Source organism: Corvus kubaryi, unplaced genomic scaffold, assembly GCF_017639235.1.
Source record: "Corvus kubaryi isolate FWS band 111438036 unplaced genomic scaffold, C.kubaryi_AGA036_p1.0 37284, whole genome shotgun sequence".
Classification (NCBI taxonomy): Eukaryota; Metazoa; Chordata; class Aves; order Passeriformes; family Corvidae; genus Corvus; species Corvus kubaryi.
In genome coordinates, this window is record NW_024581088.1 from 10,183,982 (window position 1) to 10,200,820 (window position 16,839).

The window sequence follows — 16,839 nt, forward strand, 5'->3', positions numbered from 1 at the left end:
GAGCCAAAGGGAGAAGTCATAAAAATAAACCGCTGCGTCCCCCCCCTTCCTCTCCACTCCCCCGAAGCCTCCGGGTGCAGGGGGCGGCCGGCCCCGACCCCCGGCCCCTCTCCGGCTCCACCGGCCGCTTTGTTTCCTGCTCCGGGCTGGAGGGATGCGGGCGGGGAGAGCCCTCCCGCAGCGCCCCACGAGTGGGATGGGATGCGGGGGTGGGATTTTGGGGTGGGATTGGGGGGCGCGGGTCCACCCGCCCCGACGGCAACTCGCGAAGTTTGTCAGCCCGAGCGCGGTGGGCGGCGGTTTTACCTGGAGCGCTTGGTGGTGGGGTCCCGCATGACCATACACTCCCTAATTTCTCCGAATTTGCTAAAATAGTCTCTAAGGCTGTCTGCGGAGAGAGAGCAGAGAGGGAGAGGAGGGTCAGGGATGGGGGGGCGCGGGCAGGGCCCGGCGCGGCGGGACGCGGCCCACGCGGGGCGGGACACGCGTGGGGAGGGGGCGGCGGGCGGGGGTTACCTGGTGAGGTTTGCCAGCTGAGGCCGCCGATGAACATCTTGCTGGAGGGAGAGAGCAGAGCGGAGTTGAGCGCCGGTGCGGGATCGGCCATTTTGACGGGGCAGCTCCCGGCGGGGCGGAGGGGCGCGGAGCGGAGCGGCGCGGAGCGGGGCGGGCCCGCCTGACCGCCCCTCGCCGCCGCGCTCCGCGCCCCCGCCGCCCCGCCGACTTACCCGGGGTCGTGCTGCGCCTCTCCGGGGCTCCCCGAGGTAGCCTGGCTCCCGTCCGCCTCCATGGCCGCGCCGAGCGAGAGCCCCTGAGAGAACCCCCCCCGCCCGCCCAACCCGCCCCCCCCGGCCCGGCTCCGGCTCGGTTCGCTCCGCTTGCTTTGCCCCTTTTTCCCTTCCCTCCTCCTCCTCCTCCTCCTCCTCCTCCTCCCTCCGCTACCGGAGGATCTCACTGGAGAGGCGCTGGGGCAGCAGCCAGATCCGTCACACGTGGGATCGGCTTAGCTCAGCGCCGCGCCGGCGCTCCCTCCCCCCGCCGCCATCCTCCCCTCCCTCCATCCCGCCCCTCCCTCACGGGGGCGGAGCCTCCGCCGGCGCGTGGCCCTGTGTGACGTCACCGTGACGTCACCGCGCCCTCCCCGCGCGCGGCCGCCCCTCACGCGTGTCCGTGACACCGGGGCTGTCCGCCCGGGGCCCCGACCCCACCGACCCCACCGACGGGTGGCTCTTGCGGCTGTCCTCTGCCGGCCCCCCACCCCGCGCACGCAGGCGGGCGGCAGGGAAGAATTCCACGGGCTGGAAAGTGCCTGCTAGGTGTCCAGGAAAGGAGAATTAAATTTTAGGGTCTCGGGAAGAATTCGGGCGTTACTGAGAAGTGTCATTTATGCCTTCACCAAGCCTGGGCATCGCACCCACGCTGCCCTTGGCACCGCCTGGACCCTGCGAGCACCCCGGGTTTAAACTGCAGCTTTGTAGGGCTGCTCAGAGAAGGGCGGCTTGGGCCCGGTGCTCCCTCATCCTGCGGCTGCTGCACCCCCGCGGCCCCCGGTCCCTGTCTCGCCAACTCCCGGGGCTCCTTCACATCCCACTGCCCCTGCATTCCAGGGCTTCAGCATCCCCGTGTCCCTGTTTCCTGTTGTCCCCACATCCCAAGGCTCCAGCAGCGCCACTGAACCCCTCGGCCCCACAGGCACTGCCCGGCCAGCGTTTCCCCTCGGCTCCCGCATTTCCCACTCGGCGTTTGGCCAGTGCTTTGCAGTGTCAGGCAGGAGCGGCGGGATGGGGCTGCCAGGTATTGGTGTAATTATCTAAAGTGAAAGCAATCAGGTTCGCCTAAATTAAGGAGCGCTGGCGGGAGGATGGGCCGCCCGCCCAGTGGGACTGAGCCACATTGCCCTACATTTTCAGAGACATCCATGGATTTTGAATTCCTCTGCTTGCCCAGCACCGAGTGTCTCCCAACCAAAGACCTCCCAGCTCAGCAGCCAAGCCTGCAAGAGCTATTTTGGGGTTACCAACTATTTCCAGCTCAGGGATTATAGTATTTTTTACTGGGGCTGGGGAAGTATGTGGATGTACTTTCCAGCAGGGACTAATGAACAAGGTGGGAATGTGGATGTGTGCAGGGCTGGGAGGTCAGGCCCACTGGAGAAACACTCCTCTTCATGCTGTGCTGCTGACCACTGTAAAATGGGATATAATTCCCTTTATTGGGTTTGTTTTGCCATGAAGTGCTGAACTCTGGCTCAGCAGTGGGGCAGGTTCTGCTCCTCCAGAGTGGGCAGGAAAAAGGGGCTGACCTGGCCCTACCCCAGCAGGGTGAGCAGCACCAATGTGCAAAGGAAGCGGATGGGGGGATTAAGGAACAGTCTTTTTCTCCCCCCTTTGAGCCTCCTTTAGATCTCAGCTATTTCTCGTAATAATCACCGGGAAATTACGAGTTGGGAAAGCGGTTCCTGGGGTTATATTACCCCTTTAATCTCTCTGGCAGCGGTGCAGAATTTTAAAGGGGTTCCAGAACAAGCACAAGACAGATTTTGCTGATGGACAGAAGGAACTTCAGTACAGCTGCTTATGGCTCAGAAAGAAATTTGGATTGCTATATATTAAAAGGAAATCTCCACTGTTATCCCCTCCGTCAGTGAACGTTACAGGTCAAATGGCTTTGGGAAGACTTTATCAGTACGTTCTCTCTCCACCTCCCCCAGAGCCCAGGCTGGGTTCAGGGGGGTGACCAGTTTCAATCTGTTCAGTTGGTTTTGCTCTTTCTCAGCACTCTGCTGTCACAGCAGAAGCCAAACTCACGGCAGCAGGGATGCTCTGGGGACACCCTGAAGCCCACGGGTGACAAACCAGGACCCGCTGTCCTGTTCCTTTGGCAGCAGTCAACAGCACCCAGCGCCAAAGGTGCCGTTCCAGCCCCAATCCCAGATTTTCCTCCAGCCCGCTGAGAGTTTGCATGCTTGCCCTCTGCTCTCCTCCTCGCCAGCCTCTAATGTTCATGCTAAAAATCCAAACTCCCAGTGGAATTTGGGAAGTAGCTAATGAACTGCAAAGCTGACATCTGTAACTGCCGGCCAGGGATAGCGTTCTCCCCAGCTGCACAATTAAAAGTTGGAGCATTTAGTCCAATAACAAGGAAAGTTACTGCTATTGATTCAGACCAGCCCGGATCCTCCACGGCGGCTCCGCAGGACAGACGAATGCAGGACGATCACATCTGTCCATGTACTCACGCAGCACCTACTCTACTCTCATTAGCAGGTTTTAGCCTCACCAATTTCCCTTCAATTTTTACAACTCCTGTTTCATATCAGAGACTGAGATGCAGAGTTTGTTAAGATCAGCATTTATAAGGCCAAAGCGACATGAGACCCCAAATCTCCTTGAAGATACATAGGTCCTGAGAGCCTGACTTCTGAAACAAAGAGATCTTGGGCTCCTAAGCCAGCTGGGCATGGATTGGGAATGCTGTGCCAGGTAAGGAAGGTAGCAGGTCCCAATCCCCCAGGCTGCAGCCATGTGCCTTGGACATCCCATCTTTGCTCTGCAGTGATGCTGAGGGGCTGCACCCACCTCACGCTGCCTGGAGATCGAGTTCATCTATCTGGGGCTGTAGAAATCTGCATTTATGTTTTGTATGCTCTATAAATTCAGTGTCATAATAAAAAGGATCTAAATCTTTACTGAATAATTCATTTTCACGCATAGGGAAGAAATAATGACCTATATTACATTCCATCTATCATTTAGCAGGTTGTGGAGATTGATCGGCCGGTGGGTTTTGGAGGTCCCTGGTGAGGAGCAGGGCCTTGCCTGCTGCCCAGCTGTGGCTTCACCTGACAAACGTTATTTAGATACAATTCCAGGGGGTGACACGCTGGGGAGCTGCCAGGAAGTCAAAGATCATTTAAAATGCAGAACATGTCATTGCAAACAATTGGTCTTCTTGGTGCATCTCTGCCTTGGGCATTATGCCAGCGCCTGCAGCACCCCACAGAGCCCCACCAGGAGAGGGGCTGTGCCCCCCCTGCCCCGGAGGAGAAACAGCACAGGGGATTGAAGAGATCTCTTCGGGGTCTGTGGTGTCAGGCTGGTCAGGGTTGTCCAGGTACCATCCACATCTCCATAAAGCTGGGCAAAGACTTCCTATGTGTCCCTGGGATCCATAACAGAGGCTTTAAAGTGCACAGCACTCAGCAGCTTTGGTTGTGATATTTGTAGGCAAAAGTTCACAGACTTGGTGGGTTGGATATTTTTGATTCCATTTCAGGCTGTCCATCCATTAACATCCACCCGTGTTTCTTTGTGGTGAGCTCTACACCTCCTCCCATGCTGCCAGCCCCTCTCTTTGTTTCCACCTGTTCCATCACCTGAAAGGAAACCACCAAACCCAACACCCATGAGCACTGCCCAGCCCTGGGGCTCACAGCAGCCCAGGGCCAGGCAGGAAAACAAACAAAACCCACTGAGTCTGGCTGTGCAGGAGGGAGTTACTTAAAAACACAGCAGCCAGTCCCTAAACCGGAATTGGTTATCCCAGAACCAGTAATTTTAGGGAAGCAGTACTGATTCACACCTGGTACAAATGTGGCTCTATATTTTGGGTAGACATTGTAGTTTTTTTCCTGTCAAGTTCCAGATCTGCATCAAATTATTTCAGCATTTGCTAATGAAGACATTACACTGACCTTATTAAAAACATCGTGATTTTCATCTTAACTGAGAAAACAGCGTTTTTTCAACTGTTTCAAAAGAAGAATAAAACCCAAATATTATCAGGCCCATCTATCATATGATAAGGGAGGAGGGGGAAGCTCTGCAAGGAAAGATTTCAAAGCCTGCTTTGTTTTCATCAGCTTTGAAATCAACAGACAGCCCTGAGAATTTTGTTTTTCAGAACCATAGTGTTTAATTCTATTTACTACTTCCAGGCAACTCTATATATACACACAGCAAAAAACCCAAGCAGCTCACTTTAAACAAATCCTCCTGCTTTTTTCAGATGTGTCATTCCTCCTGCGGGTAGGATTGCAGGATACAGATCAATTAAGTTAAAGCCAAAAACAAAGCGGGGAGGAGAGGCAGGGGAAGAGGAGGGTTTGTGCTGTCCCTGGGCAGCTCTCCCTGCTGGATCTGGTGGGGGTGACTGTCCTGTGGGCACCTTGGCTTCATCTCAAGGAGGGGGTTAATGGGGAATTTTCCAAAGACCTTTCCCCAGCTCTGCTGTCTGATACAGCAGCTGGAAATCCAGCCTCTCATTCCTGTGCTTGGACATATCCAAGCACCCCAAGTTACTCCTTGTGTTGTCTCTTGCCCTGGGATGGATGGCATTATGCCAGAAATCCCATTTCCTTCCCTCTCCCAAAACCAGGCCGTCTACCTTATTTCTCTCCCTGATTAATTTTTACCAAAGGCCTTTAAGAGCCTCTGATAAACTGCTCCCAAAGTCCAAACTAATATTATTAACTATGAATCTCCTCCTATAAATAATTCCCAGAAGTAGATCAATGCTACCACTGAGTCAATGGATTCACTGGAATCATTTCTTCCTGTTACTCCTGGATTTTTTTCTCCCTGTCACCACTAATCAATTATGATGATAAAACTACCCTGGAACACCCCCAAAATAAAGATAAACAGTGTATATTATCAGAGGCTGGGGCTGTGCACGGCGTTGAAGATGCGTTACCTTCTCTGAGCCACATTTGTTTTCCTCTACAGACAGTTAAGGGGAAAAAAAAAGGAGGCCCAGTAAATGAATGGTCTGGTGTAACACAGCATTAATTCCCTGACCTTCCGCATTGAGTGACTAAGAATCTCAATCTCAATTATTCCTTTCATGACGGAATCTAAAATAGACACAGCAAGTCCTCACATTCTTGCTCAAAAGCAGGAGAGGTGGAATGAGACGAGTCAGCCTGATCACACTGAAACCACATCCATTATCAGTTCCATGTCATTCAAAAAAATCGACTGCAGGAGAAAGCAAGAGCATCCAAGGAGAATTATTGCAAAACGTGCACTGGCAGGATCTGGATAAATACAGACACTCATTTATATATGCACATGCACTTAAAATCACAAGTGTGGAGCTGAATCAGGGTTAGGAAAAACAAGTCACTCCCCAGAGGACACCATCGTTCTAAATTAACAACAGGCAGATCAGAATTGATGAAAACACCCGGAGAGGTTGATAAGCAAAGCTCCCTCTCTGTAGATGGTGGGTATCCCTCACATTTTGAAGTTTGAGCATTCCTGCACCCCTGGCATGATGGAAATGGCAAACCCATCATTTCCTGCCTGATTTTAGAGTCAACTACTTAGTTTGCTTCTTTCCAGTTAATCAAATGATTCTCATTGCTGATACAGCAAATTCCGTGACCATTAAGTTCACAGCAAAGGAGACATGAGCAAGAAAGTTTCCATGAGGCTTTAGACTGTCTCAGCACAGATCTTCAACGGGCACAACATCCTCACGGTCACACTACCACAGATACTGGCTGAAGATCACCCCTTCATCCATGTATCTTGGAAGGTATTTTCCTGCAGCTGGGAAACAAGGACAGAACCAGACCCGGCTGTGGGACACTGCTGTAGGGCACCGCTGTGGGACACTGTCCGTGCAGGGGCTGTTGTCCAGCCATGCCTCTCCCCGCTGCAGCGGCACGGCCGAGCGTGGGTAGGAGCCTCACTCCCTGCACACAGGGCTGTCGCCCTGGGGTTACCTTTAATGTAATTCCCTGTAATTCACTGATTTTCCAGCAGCAGATATGGACTGAGCTCCTAAGTCTGCCTTTCCAGCCAGGGCCTGGCACAGCACGTGGCAAGGCTGCAACAAGCCCGGGAGACAAGGAGTCACACACAGCCTCTGGCCACATCCTAAATTCCAGCATTGTACGTCAGGAAGAAATGTGCCTGGGAAATGTAGCTGTAACTACATTAAAGCACCATAATTCAATTCTAACCACATCATTATGGAGGTGCACAGATCAGATAAGCACGGAGAGTGAGGGAGCCGGGCTTCGCCGGCTGCGGGAGCCGCGTCCCGCCGGCACCCACAGGGTCGGGCATGTTTTGGGCTGGGACAGCATCACACTCCCTCCTCAGGGGATGTCTCACACGTTTAAACTGCAAACCACCTCTCCAGGAGGCATCCTGCACTCCCCCCCTCTGCTCTGACCCAGTGTCCAGTGAAACCCCTGCACCCCAAAGGGCAGACCCTGCACCCCTCCCCTGTATTTTGATCTCCTGTATTTGATGGACCCTTCCCGTGATCCTACACCTTCCTTCCCACATCAGAGAGGCTTCACCAGGGCGGTGCTTGCTGAACAGGGGAAGCACTGCAGCCCATGGCTGAGCTGCTGCCCTGACACCCCTCCAGTCCCCAGCCCTTCCCAGCGCTGCCCAGGGACCTGCTGGTGAGGGATGGGAGTGAGGAGGAGCTGCTGGGCCCCCCATGGCAGCCTCCTCTGGAATCATCCATCCACTGCTATCCAATGTCAGCTTCCCTCAGGGCATCAGTGCCTTGGCCAAAATCACACACAACCACAATGTCTGGCCATGGACCAAAAAACAGATTTTGAGTTGTCACCTCCTACCAGGGAATGTGCTTTTCTCATATTTAAGCCGTTCCTCAGCTTTAACCACCCTCTCCCATTAGATTTAAAGCACTGATGTGCCAACTGTCAAGGCCCTGGGTTCCTGGTCTGACTTTTGGGCAGCCATGAGATTAACTCTTCTGTTCCAAATCATTTTAAGCAGAGGTTAATGCTGAACTTGTACTTCTGCCTTTGCTGAATCAGGGCTTTGCCAACTTCCTGCTTTATTTATTTGGCTTTCTGTGATTGCTGAGCCAGGATGGCAAGGATCCTACCTTGAACCTCCCCTGGGACCTCTTGTGATGAAAAGCAAAGCCTGCAAACATTGTGGAGTCTCTGCTGCATTAGGAGAGGAGTTTCATGAAGATTCATGTCTTTCATATTGTTCTATGAAATTAAAGAGCAGAGGAAAATCACTTTTGAGGAAGTGAAGATGTACTGCAGCAATTTAGTTGTAAACATAATTAAGCAACTGGCCCTGACATACCCGTCCTTTCTTGGCCAAAGTTCAGCTGGAGTTTCCATTGATGTCAAGATCAAGCTATGCAAATAATTAGAACAGGCTTTGTCAGGAGAGTAAGAGCCAAGAGAGATTTTGGGTGACAAGGTCTGTAACAATGCTCCCCTCGCTCCTTCTGAGCTGGATCCAGATCTTTAGGTCCTTCATTTCCCTTCCAGCCTCATCCACCTGCGTAATACTCACACTGAGACCTGTATGAAAACCTGTGTGAAGCCCAGCTGACAGCCCAGCAGAAGTGGCTTCCAGGCTCCAGACACTGAAGGAAGAAAGGCTGGGATCCCACATGGAGCACTGCGCTGTAATGAAGTCACTCTGCCACTTCAGACTTATCCAAATTACATTGATGGGTTAATTTTGCACTTAAGGCTCTCAGCTGGGTCAAGCATCATCCCCCTCCCCTCTACCTCGATGCCAGATTGAGCACCACGTGTTGTCCTGGAGGTGGCACCCAGCCAGGTCAGGCTGGCACCGAGGCCTGTGTGTGCTCTGTGTGACTGTCACAGCTCCGAGGTGGCATCCCTGCTCCACCTGGAGCCTTTGTGTTCCCATGGGATGAGGGAGTGGTGCAGAGCCTGGAGATGGGCTGAGCAGGACCAAACATTTAACTGACTGAAATAAGAACTGGGCGCTTGTTTGTCATGACTTTAATTGTACCAGGCACAATTAAAAATGTGCAATTTGTAAGTGTAAATACTCTTACAGACTGGTTACAGTTAAGCAAAATCAGACTGCTCTTAAGCTGAGCTGAGAGCACTGGGCTTTGGTAGTGATATTTAGAGCTTTCCCGAGTCCCTGGGTGTGGAGTGGTTTTCTAAAATTGCTGGGTTTTTAGTTTTTGTTTAAAGTAAATGTACAGTCTTTGAAGCTCCGAGGAAAGAACTTGAAAAATGTGACCTTTAGAGCTTTGATACTGGATGACAAATAAAAAGAATCCAGAGGACAATCCACTTAAAAATATACACGGCTATCACTTAGCGAGCAGAGAAAGGAAACAAGGATGACGTGTTCTGCTTGGAGGCCAGAATTGACAGCAGCCTCTTATGTTATCCTTAAAATATTGGTGGGACAACACAGTGCCAGCAAACATCTCCTGCATGCACCATTGCTTGCCCAATTTTGCAGGAGCAGGTGCTGAGCTGGGGCTGTCTGCGCTGAGCCACCAGCCGTGCCCAGCCCACGGTCCAGCAGCGCTCCAGGAGGTGACATTTGCCTCGCTGGCACTTGAGCGTGCTTCAGCTTCACCTTTGCAAATGAAACTCTCCGCATCATTGGGGAACCACGCCTGGAGGCCCACAGGAGCCCAGCAGCTCTTCTTCCTGCTATTTCTTACTAGGATGCTCTTTCAAGGGAAGGAACAACTTGGGGAAACTGAAAAATACTTAGCTGGAGTGGGCAGAGGCTCCTGGATTTGTTCTTCCTGGCCAAGGCCATTTTGGATTGATGCAGCACTAAAGCCCTGTGGCTCTCGTGGGCTTTTAGTGTGATGCACCATCAGAGCAGCACTGCTCCAGCGAGGATGGAGCGTGTAACATATCTTACACTGCACGTAACTTTATGCAGTCGTTCCCCCTCCCCTCTTTGCTCACCTCCTTGTGTGGCTGCAGTTCACAGACGGAACTCTGCTGGTCTGAATCAGCTCAGGGACAGTGTTTTGCTGTTCTGTATCAACAACAACAAAAAAATAAAATTCAAACCAACACAAACTTAGCCGAGAAAGTAATAAGAAGGGAAACTCAATTACTGCTTCGTCTGGCATTATTGTTGCTTTGCTGCTCTTTGTCAGGGACTTCTTCCAGGCAAAATTGGAGAGATTATCTTGTCTGGATGTTATGAAGTAGCTAATCCCTTCCGCAAGTGGAGGAGAGCCAAATGCTTCATGTTGGGCCAGTGGAAGTGTAAATATGGTGACAAAGTGCTGCCACTGCTCCCTGGCTCCAGGGGCCGCCTTTTCCCAGGGCTTTGCTCACTCCACATCTGCACAAGGCACAAAGATTTCCCCAAGATCACCCAAAAGATTTCCTCTTTCCTGTTCCAAAAGCTGCTGGAGCAGGTGGATTTGGCACACCATCTCCTCCACTGCTGTGGGGAACAAGAGGGAAAAGGTATTCTTGGAAGAGAGAAAGGCCACTGTTAAATGTCACTGTGCTGGTGAGCTCGCTCGGTCCCTCGATCCAGCCTCATCCCCACTCCCAGCTCTTCCCGGTGTCACCACTGGGCTGTGCAGCTGTGGGAGCCCAAGGTGTGACCCCAGAACTGCACTGCCTGCCCCCGGGACCCTGCTGTGGGTCCTGCTCCCTGCACAGCTCCTCGAGCAGAGCTGAGGATGAGGATGTTCCTGCCTTCCTCCAGCCATCCTGCAGCAGGGCCTGGAGTAGGGACCTCAGAAAGCAACAGCAGGAGAGAAATTACCCACTTGTCATGTGGTCACTTGATTTTGTATGGCACACAGAGAACTTTCCAGGGCCATTATCTCAGTAAAGACAGTCTTGTTTTCATGCCAGAAGGGCAGTTTTCTGGTCACCTCAAGGTAAGCAGGGAGAGGTTGCCTTAAACAAAAATTCTCAGAGGTCCAATCTTTACTCACACTGTACATTAACCCAGAGCAACAGGTTCATGGGAACAGCCCTGACACAACCAACACCTCTGGGCTCCATGCGAGATCTCTGTCACAGCCCTGGGAACACGAAAATCACCAGCCCTCCTGGAGCAGCACCTCTGGGATGAATCCCAGTGTCCTCCCTCTTCCATAACCACAACAGAAAGACAACACAATACCCCACCTGCCCGTGGTCCCCCATCCCCCCAAAATCCAGCAGCTCGGGTAGAAGGTATTTGCAGAGCCGGGGAAATGCCGGGCTGGAGACGCGGAGCAGCCCAGCCCGTGCGGGTGTGTCTGTGTACATCCAGCCAGGGGGATATTTAATGATAATTGCTTCTTTTCAGCAGCGAGCAATGTGCCTGGTACAACCCAAAATGATTTTGCTATTTTGACGTTGGGAAATCTGCAAGTCAAAGGTGAGGGAACAACTGCGCAGAGCAGCCAATATTAAAAATCACAATCTGGCAGCGGCGGCGCGGGCTGGCAGAGCTGGATTGCCAATCATTTTTATACCTCGGCGCTTTAAATAGCAATAATGTGTTGAATGTGAAATTGCCTGTGCTGATGAGGGTTGCTGCATGTTATTAAAATCCAAGCATTGGGACACACGTTACACATTTGTGATTCTTTAGAGACATTGTTGGGGGAAAAATACAAACTCCAGGAGAAATTTGAGGGAGGGGGGCCAAGGAGGTAAAGGGTGAGGGAGAGGCAGACAGTCAGGTCTTTGGAAGATCACCAGGCAAAAGGCAACAGAGAACACTTTAGCTCTTCTGGATATGCCCAGGAAACAGCCAATTATTTCAAAGTCATTGGAGCATTAAGTGATGCAGATTATTCCCTCTAACACTTATTCCCTATGCAATTCCCATTCGGTTTGCTCTGGTTTGGCCCATTCCAGATCCACTCTTGGCCCAACACCTGAGCCCCCGTTTTGGAGCCAGGCTGCTGCTGTGCCTTCTCCCTGTACAGGGGCAAAAGCCCAGTGAAGGTGCTGCTGACTGTCCTTGTCACCAGGGAACAGGAATTGCTGTTGGTGATGCTCCAACAGCTCTGCCTGGGTGAGGACACAGAGTTGAGTCCTCACCAAACCCACTGCTTCCCATCTCCATGGGAGCATTTCTCCTCCCCAGTCAGGAGTCATTATCCACTCCAGCTGCCACATCCCTCCTTCTGGATGACTAGAACCCTTAATCCATGATTTCACAGCCCTACTTAGGTACAAGCACCCATACGCAATGCAGATCTGTATAAAAACCAGCTCTGCATAAACACACCCCTGAAAGAGGAAAAGCTGTGATACAAACACGGTCTTATTTCCATCCATCTATGAAGTTATTGTGTGATTCCTTATCTCCACCAGCTCCCTACCTGCTCCCCTCTCCTCTGTCACACCTTCCAGGTGCCAAACTCCTGCAAAACCTTTCAAGAACAGGATATTCTTAGCTCAGATGTACACAGACCATGGGTTAAAGGTGACTAAAATAGCAAAACCACAAATGTCTTTAATATTCTAGGGATTACTTTTGCTGCAGCATCATGGAGTACCCTGGGCCAGGCTGGGGTCCTGCCATGCAGGCAGGTGAGACAGGAGTGGGAGGTGGAAAGTTGGATGCGCACTTTTCAGAACAAAGCAGAGATTTAAGGTCCTGTCATATCCCAGTTTTATTAGTCCATTTGAAGCAGCTATCGGACTGATTTTTTAATTAATATTTTTTAAGAGAACAGGCATATGAGTAAAGTCCTAGTAATAAAAGGTGCCAGAACAGAATAAAACCTGAAGTATCTCTGTTCATTGCTCTCATGGACCTCATGCTTTTTCAACAAGGTCACACGAAACCAGCAGCTGAGCCTGTATTTCTCCAGACCCTTCAGAACTCCTCTCCTCACACACTCCAACTTTGCTCAGTTTGTCACTAGCAACCAGCAGTGACATCACCTTGAGTGGCAACATCATCCATCCATCCATCCATCCATCCATCCATCCATCCATCCATCCATCCATGCCACAGCACGTCACTGCTCAGGAGGAGCCGCAGCACTGACAGCCCTCAGACCCAGACAGCCAAAGGGTACAAAACAATCAAAATAAAAAGCCTGAGGAAATGGACTTTAAAATGTTAAATGAGAAAAGCAAAGGCTCCAGGCGGGAGCTGGGGGAGGCATTGTGCTCAGAGGGAAGGCAGCCCAGCAGTGGGGGGCAAAGTGCTGTGTTCCCGGTGGCTGCGGCGCAGAGGCGACGGCGAGATATTGATTTGATAAGCAGATGAGCTGAAATTCCAAATGCATTGGAGATGCTGATAGGAAAAAAGAGGTAGATGGAGAGACAGGGGAATGCAAGAGGAACAGCTGCGTACACTGAGATGTCATGGAAAATAGAAGGTCATCGGGATCCATGAAATTCTCCAAAGAAACAGGGAAGTGGAGATCACAGGGAGACAGCAGATGTTTTTGCGCCAAGACAATGATGGAACCATAATTACAGCGAGATGGAGAGTCCTGCACAGGCCTAGCAACACGGAAACAAAACAAACCCCAACCAGACACGTTTGATTGGCAAGTGGAAAAGGCTACAAAAAAGTAATAAGCATTTAGCCCTTCCATTACACAAGAGTCAGGCAAGGGGAAGAACGAGGGCACCTCTTCACTGCAGAGCCAGAACACTGCCTGAGAGGTCAAGCTGCTGACAAAAATCTGGATTTGTATGGATCTCACACATGGGAAAGCTGGGGGCTCACAAGCAGTTTTTCCCCCCATTCTCAATAACAGGGGGCACAGCACACTCAGCCTGGGGCCGGGGTGCTCAGCAGACACTGGGGCAAGAGCTTCCTCCCCATTCCTGGCCAAACCCACCCCGGGTGTCTTGCCCTGTTCAAGGGCAAAGCCCAGGCAAACAGAGCCTGGCACAGGCTGTGGCACCTTGGGGGGCTTGTGCCATCTCAGCTGCCACTGGCAAGTGTCCCAGGGGTCCAGAGGAGAATGAGCATGGTCTGAATCCGGGGTCAGGGCTTGTGTATTTGGAAGCTCAGCTGTCCCTGCAAACTGCCAGCCCTGGTATGTGACAGCTCTGCCAGGAGCAGCAGCAGTGCTGGAACACCGAGGGGAGCCAGAGCTCCTCACCCAGGGGACCTCTCTTCGTGCCCCGCACACACTGTGACCATCTCAACAGGAACATTTTCCCCTGATTCATTCATTCCTCTGGCTGTTGCCTCTGTTACAATCACGCTGAACTTTGCTTTTCACTTTCTGCACTTACAAGTCCATTTTCAGTGTGAGGACAACAAACTCACTTCCTTTTGGCTGGAGGGGAAAAATGATCTTATTTGAGAAAAAAATTTATCTTGTTTCTGTGTTCTGAGGCAGCTCTGAGGGAAAGGCAGGCCACAATCACAAAACACATCCAAGCAAATTAGGGGTCTGTCTCTGTGAGTGAAAAGCAACACTCTCCCTTTATCATCTCACATCCAGACACTGTGTAAGGACAAACTTGCACAAGCAGAGATACAATCTGGACCTGCGAGCAGAGAGGAACATCCGAGGCATGTAAATCAAGGTCCTACAGACGCAGTGTATAGCTGAGATGATACATCTCCCTTCAAGGACTGCGAGCCCGAGCGGCCGCGCTTCCCCGGCGCGGCTCAGCCCGAACCGGCGGAGCGGCGCTGGGCTGGTGCTCGAGTGCCATCTGCTGCTCTGTCCTCGCCACCGGGACTCGCTTCCTCCTCTTGTCACTGCGACCAGAGGCTGCTTCTCTCCTGAGGAAGGAACGGGATCGGCGGTGGGGGTGTGGGTGTCAAGGGGACAGGGCAGATACAAAAAAAGCAAACCAAGCTTTCTCCACCACGACCCTTCCCTCACCATTTGTGGTGTCTTTCTGTCCTCAGGAAGCCTCTGGGGACAGGGTTGGGCACCTGCAGCACTTCACCCTGCCATCCCTCACCCCGTCCTGCACATGACACTGTGTCACTGTCCCACAGCAGAATTAGAGCTACAGACTTGACAGGGAAGCCAAGCATTTCTTCCTGCTCTGACAAAACAACTTTTCCAGTGATGAACAAGTGTCTCCCTTAGGGCTGGGTTTCCTGGAATCCCTCCTGAACACTGGGGACAGGAAATCTGGGGGAGAACAGGAGGCTGGGGGGCTGGAGCCATGCTGGGAGATTGTGGAGCAGCCAGGGAACACCCTTGCAGCAGGCAGAGCTCAGGGGGATGTGACAGAACCAGGAGATGCTCATGCTGCCACTCGTGGCTGCAAACAAGAACAGTACTTGAGGGCCAGAGAAGTGCTTCAGGTGCACTTTGGAGAGCGACAGACAACACACAGGAGAGAAACCTAGATCCACGGATTACTTTGAGAATGCTGCTATGCAGAATGAGGGCATCTCACTTGAAACAGCATGAAATGTCTCTTCAGCGTTCTTGAATCCAAACTGCAGAGTCAGGGCACAAAAAAAGAATAACATCCCCCAGGCAACACGCAGGGTTTTGAAGCTGGGACATGAAGTGCACAAACCAGAGTCCCTCTGATCCCTCGCCCAGGGGGAGGTTAAAACCTTGGTGCACTCACAGCTACAGCACAACTCCCTTTGCTTTCTCCTGCTCTCTACGAGGATGAAGAATGTAGTCAGAAACATCCAACCCTGCTTTCAGACACTAAAACACCTGGGCAGGTGTAGCAGCTTCTTTACAACCTTGATTCCGCAAGAGGGGGAAAGTTTCCAGCATGAGTTCACCTCAGCAAAGGCTCTGCAGGGCCAGAGAGGGTGCAGGGCTCAGGGTCTGAGGGGAAGTTGGCAGCCCCCTGCTCCCACCTAGGCAGCAAAACTCAGCAGCTTGAGCCTGAGCAGAGGCAGGGCAGGAGAGGAGGCTGTGAACTCAGGGGGAGTGTGGACAAGCCACAGCAGGGCCATTACTCACCTGCCCGGGATGACAGATGAGCCAGGGAGGCTTTTGGACAATTTAGAAAACAAACAGGAAGCACTTTTTCCACTCACACATAATTAAGTTGTGGGACATACTGCCAGGGGGAGCCATGAAGGTCAGAAGGACAAATGGCCTCAAATGCCCTTACACCAACTCACAGGGGAGGTTCTCTGTGAAGACTCAGAGCCTGTGTGCGGCACCAGGCTGAGCAGTGCTGAGGAGCTGGGACCAGGGGCTGTCCGGGCAAAACTGCTCTGACACTGCCCCTGTGTCAGGGGAGCAAGGAGCCCCAGGTGTCTCCTCCAGCTGCCATCCTTGCCCCTGTTGCCCAATGCAGTCAGAATTTTTCATCTCTCGGTGCTGGGGTTTGGGTTTTTTTTTTTGAATGGGGTGGGGATGGAAGGGGGGAGGAAGCAGAGGTGACTGAAGCCAAAACAGCCCCTGAGGCAATGAACTAAAGGCAAGACACATGTCCTCTAATTCTTGCTCAGCAGCCTCCGACACACCAGCTTCCCAGGGACAGCACTGAGGTGGGACTCGTGGAACTGTGTGATGCAGTGGAATGGAAGGCAAAATAGAGCTTGCACCTCATTTTTCTTTCTTTTAGGAAAAAGCCTCTGCCAGTGAAGTTCCCATGAGAGATGTGCTGAGCCAGGCTCCGAGCTGCACCCGTGGCTGTGGGAGCTGAGCCGCTCCTTGTGTCAGTGCTCCACACACCAGTGTCAGGCAGGGGCTCCCCTTACTCTCCATCTGCTCCAAAAACTCTGCCTTCTTCCCTCCCCTGAGGAGCCTTGAAATCAATGTGCCAAAGGGAAATCAGCTCCAAGCTGTGCCAAAGGAGCGGCCCTGGCACTCCAGAGGATCTGGCAGGAAGGTGCTGCTTGCCCAGGGATGGGCTCCTGATCCTGCACCCAGAGCAGGAGGACAAGGGGCAGCAGCCATGGGAAGGAGGCCTCCTAGGAAGCACCTCTCATCCATGGAAAGAGCCCAGAGAGGGGATCTGGGCATCCAGGGGCTGCTTGGCAGGGAGTGCTGGAGTGTGCCGTGCAGCCCATGGAAGCTCTCCAGGAGGCTATAAATGAGGCATCTCCAGAGACCTCATTCATTTCACCCGTAATAAAATTACCACTTTCCAAAGGGAAAAGCCCCTTGGAAGGGCTTCAGTCAAAGCACCCCATGGGACAGCTCAGCTCT

General features: G+C 52.3%; 1 protein-coding gene across 19 annotated transcripts in view; it reads right to left on the reverse strand.

The window, feature by feature from the left end:
* The window catches only part of MSI2 (musashi RNA binding protein 2), a 211,725-nt gene extending 210,903 nt beyond the window's left edge, over positions 1–822 (reverse strand). For all 19 annotated transcript variants that reach the window (XM_042026479.1, XM_042026475.1, XM_042026471.1 and 16 more), the window contains exons 1-4: positions 729–822; positions 517–557; positions 307–388; positions 61–70 (exon numbers count right to left, since the gene is read on the reverse strand). In XM_042026479.1, the coding sequence (XP_041882413.1) occupies positions 61–70; positions 307–388; positions 517–557; positions 729–790 (195 nt within the window). In that variant the 5' untranslated portion in view covers positions 791–822. The remainder of the gene's footprint in view (positions 1–60; positions 71–306; positions 389–516; positions 558–728) is intronic.
* Positions 823–16,839: the final 16,017 nt, after the last annotated feature.